Source organism: Nicotiana tomentosiformis, chromosome 2 (genome assembly GCF_000390325.3).
Source record: "Nicotiana tomentosiformis chromosome 2, ASM39032v3, whole genome shotgun sequence".
Classification (NCBI taxonomy): domain Eukaryota; kingdom Viridiplantae; phylum Streptophyta; class Magnoliopsida; order Solanales; family Solanaceae; genus Nicotiana; species Nicotiana tomentosiformis.
In genome coordinates this window covers 92,759,938-92,764,114 of record NC_090813.1, presented here as the reverse complement: position 1 = coordinate 92,764,114, position 4,177 = coordinate 92,759,938, and the positions used below count along the sequence as shown (strand labels likewise).

General features: G+C 39.1%; 1 protein-coding gene and 1 long non-coding RNA gene across 2 annotated transcripts; one reads left to right on the top strand and one right to left on the bottom strand.

The window, feature by feature from the left end:
* Nucleotides 1-376: 376 nt before the first annotated feature.
* On the top strand, nt 377-2,438 carry LOC104117455 (tubulin alpha chain-like). Its single transcript, XM_009628515.4, has 4 exons — nt 377-639; nt 766-1,000; nt 1,087-1,457; nt 1,608-2,438. Exons 1-4 carry the CDS (start codon nt 547-549, stop codon nt 2,259-2,261), a joined length of 1,353 nt encoding a protein of 450 aa, XP_009626810.1. The 5' UTR covers nt 377-546; the 3' UTR covers nt 2,262-2,438.
* A 280-nt stretch (nt 2,439-2,718) lies between these two features.
* LOC104117456 (uncharacterized) lies at nt 2,719-3,977 on the bottom strand. Its single transcript, XR_691068.4, has 2 exons — nt 3,388-3,977; nt 2,719-3,003 (listed from the first exon to the last, which is right to left on the bottom strand). It is a non-coding gene; the product is annotated as an uncharacterized lncRNA (long non-coding RNA).
* Nucleotides 3,978-4,177: the final 200 nt, after the last annotated feature.

Sequence of the window (4,177 nt, the reverse complement as noted above, 5' to 3'; positions counted from 1 at the left end):
CAAGGGGGAAACGGGGAAAGGGGAATGTATAGGCGTGTAATAAATTTAGGCCCTATAGATAAAAATTACAAATAGTTTAAAGATGGGTAAAAGAGGGTAAATAATTTATCTTTTATAGGCATGTAATGTAGTTTCCCCTTTAAAAACAGGGACAAAATTAAACATTATCCATTCACTTTAGAAGGCTCAGGCTGGGGACTCTCAAAATGGGTCCAAAAGAGAAAACCAAAAAGCCCATTTAAAATAGGAAACTAGAAAAGGGATTCTTAACGTTTTGATGAGCTCGGTCCAGTATCGTGAGGCCCAAAGGAGTGAAGGAATTCAAAATTTTCGGAAACGAAAAAGGAGCGGCAACGGTCACAAACACAGCTGTAAACCATTTCAAAATTCAAAATACCATCTGCGGACTCCTCTTCCCCCTCCTATATAAACACTCCCTCCTTTCTAACCCTAGTCCTCTTTATTCAATTCACTCCTGTCATAAATTTTCATCTACTATACACACTATTTTACAACGGTCTCTGCAATTTCTTTGAAAAACAAAAAATGAGAGAGTGCATCTCGATCCACATTGGTCAGGCAGGAATCCAAGTCGGAAACGCATGTTGGGAGCTTTACTGCCTCGAACATGGCATTAAGGTCAGTCCCTTACTCTCTATTTCAATCATTTTAGTTCTATTTTATGAACTGTATGACTATTTATTTATGTCTAGAATCTGTTCCGTTTTTTTATTGTGGCCGTCTGGTGTTTGATAATTTGTCTAGCCGGATGGGCAAATGCCTGGAGACGTAACTGTTGGTGGAGGAGACGACGCCTTCAATACTTTCTTCAGCGAAACTGGTGCTGGAAAACACGTCCCTCGTGCTGTCTTCGTAGATCTTGAACCCACTGTCATTGATGAAGTGAGGACCGGAACTTATCGCCAGTTGTTCCATCCCGAGCAACTCATCAGCGGTAAAGAAGACGCTGCTAACAACTTTGCTAGAGGCCATTATACAAGTAAGATCCTAAGCTTCACTTGAATATTTTTACATACATGGCGTGTTCAATTTCTTAATTTTTTGTGTGGTTTTATATGGTAACAGTTGGGAAGGAGATTGTGGATCTGTGCCTTGATAGGATCAGGAAGTTAGCGGACAACTGCACTGGGCTTCAAGGATTTTTGGTGTTCCATGCTGTTGGTGGTGGGACTGGTTCAGGGCTTGGTTCTCTGCTTCTTGAGAGGCTTTCTGTTGACTATGGAAAGAAATCCAAGCTCGGATTTACCATTTACCCTTCTCCCCAAGTCTCTACAGCTGTAGTTGAGCCTTACAACTCCGTGCTCTCAACACACTCCCTTCTTGAGCACACTGATGTTGCTATCCTGTTGGACAATGAAGCCATCTATGACATTTGCCGGAAGTCTCTGGATATCGAGAGACCAACATACACCAATCTCAACAGGCTCATCTCTCAGGTATTGTAGTTTTAACTTTTGAACCTATAATTTTATATATACTTAGTGTTAAAAAAAGTATATGCTGAACCTGTATGTTTAAATTTAATTCGGTTTTACTTCTGTTAAGAGATTGCCTAATAAATCAGGTTGAATTTGTTTGTTTTATAGGTTATCTCATCGTTGACCGCATCTCTGCGATTTGATGGTGCTCTGAATGTGGATGTGAATGAATTCCAAACTAACTTGGTTCCATACCCAAGAATTCATTTCATGCTTTCTTCATATGCGCCTGTGATCTCAGCTGAGAAGGCCTATCACGAACAGCTTTCTGTTGCAGAAATTACTAACACTGCTTTTGAGCCGTCGTCTATGATGGTCAAATGCGACCCACGTCATGGGAAGTACATGGCCTGCTGTTTAATGTACAGAGGTGATGTTGTGCCTAAGGATGTGAATGCTGCTGTAGCCACAATTAAGACAAAGAGGACCATTCAGTTTGTGGACTGGTGCCCAACTGGGTTCAAGTGCGGAATCAATTACCAGCCGCCCACTGTTGTTCCTGGCGGAGACTTGGCTAAGGTTCAGAGGGCTGTTTGTATGATTTCGAACTCCACAAGTGTTGCTGAGGTCTTCTCGAGAATTGACCACAAGTTTGATTTGATGTATGCAAAGAGGGCGTTTGTGCATTGGTATGTGGGTGAAGGTATGGAGGAAGGAGAGTTCTCTGAGGCTAGGGAAGATTTGGCTGCTCTTGAGAAGGACTATGAGGAAGTTGGATGTGAATCTGGTGATGGCGAAGATGATGATGTTGAGGAGTATTAATTAGGTTAATTTCTGTATGTTTAGTTTGGATGATTATGTAGCCAATGGTCTCATTGGTGTAGTTAAAATTTGGAATTAATCCATATTCAGTAGGATGATGTGTTGATTGAACTTTCTTCTGGATATGTAGTTTGCTATTTTCAACCTCGACAAATTCTAGTGGTTTTATTATTTCCAGTTTTGTTATCTCCTTGACGTCTGCCTTTATGTGTACAATTTAGCTCAAGTTCAGCAGTGATCAAATAGTTCAGAAAGTGTAAAATCAATTTCATGTACCGCTAATCAATTCCTACAAAGTGATGGCACGTTAGTAAGTTCCATAGGTTTTATAACGAGCACATCGTTTTAGTGGCATAACTTTGCCGAAAGAACATGGAAATTGTATATATGTGTCAAACGCCACGTGTTCTTGGTTTGAGTAAGTAAATTACATTCTATCATCCCCTTTTCATATCCATGGACGAACATACAGAGACGTGTTCATTATTAACCTTTTATTTAATTGACAGGTAAGTAGTCACCATTCACTAACTTTGCTTCTCGTCCTACGTATTTTCTTTTTTAAAGGTACATAGTGGATGAGGAGTTTTCGTCTGTATTCTGCCTACTTTATATGTACAGCAAAACATACAAAACGAAAGTGTAAGAAAAGGATCAACTTCATCTCCATATCTATTTACATCATCTTCATCATCCCTGTGGACGGTCGTCTCCCATATTCCTCAGCGTACAGTAAATCTTCCTGTCCAATCAAACAGGGTGAAAACTTCAATAATCAGTTTGAATTTTTGAAGATTGATCACTGAATACAAAGCAAATATTATCATTGATAAACTAAAAACAGAGTAGAAAGTACCTCAAAAATACTACTACTGCTCTTTCGTATATTAAGTGGCTATTCGAAAAAAGTTTAGTCAGAAGCGATCGGCTAGACCGTGGTGTTATAGGTTCAACAGTGAGTACGCGTGCATTCACTATCTAAGTTTAGTTAAATATTGAGAAATATATGTACAAAATTAGATTATGTAACCATTCGTCTTAAATCCTGAATTCACCTCTCTATTCCATAAAGAATGAAAAATAATTAAACAAAAAGGTTGAGAAAATAGGACCGTGGTATACGCACCTAGATGGTGATCAGTTAGCAGATTTTATGGCCGTTTTTCCACTAAGAGGTGAAGCAGGCAACATAGGCCTTGACAATAGCATAACAGACGAGGCAACATCCTGATCAACAACTCTCTGCCTAAGTTTCTTCGCTATGTCTTCCCCAAGTTGCAAGTCCTCTGCTCTAATTCGCATAATTTGGCTATGAATATACGCATTCATAGTCTTTTCACTCCACTTCCTACAAGAAGACTCAATATCTTTCTCTTGTTGATTCTCCATCTCACAGTTTTTAGAGGAGTATATCATTGTGGAAATGATAGATTCAACTATATATTCAGATGAAGTTTTGAGGCAAGCAAAGTGATGATAAAGAAAACAAAAGTATGCCGCTATGTACTTGTCATGTTACATTGGAAAGTATTTATAGTTGTTACATGTGTCCTTGTTAATTACAAACACACAGTAGTGATGTATGTGAGCGTCTACGGTGGGCCGGTGGGGAGCTGACTTACCTGCTGAGTTACGCATTTTAGGTGGAGCTAGGCAAAGGCTTTTACCTTGTTGACACGTATATAGGGGTAGCCAAATTTTTTAATTAGAGGTGAACTTCACGTGTTGACAAGTCATATGTTGTTGAGTTAATCATTTAAGATTTAAGGGCAAAATGAAATCAGTATACGTGCAAAATTTGAATACATTATAGTAATTAAATAAAAAAAGGCAGTCCGATGCACGAATTATTCCGCATTTACGCAAAGTCTGAGAAAGGGCCGCACCCTAAAAAGTGTGATGTAGATAACTTACAC

Coding starts and splice junctions, on each gene's coding strand:
- LOC104117455 (XM_009628515.4), top strand. CDS start 547: ATGAGAGAGTGCATCTCGATCCACATTGGTCAGGCAGGAATCCAAGTC. Junction 640..765: donor GCCTCGAACATGGCATTAAG/GTCAGTCCCTTA, acceptor TAATTTGTCTAG/CCGGATGGGCAAATGCCTGG. Junction 1,458..1,607: donor TCAACAGGCTCATCTCTCAG/GTATTGTAGTTT, acceptor TTTGTTTTATAG/GTTATCTCATCGTTGACCGC.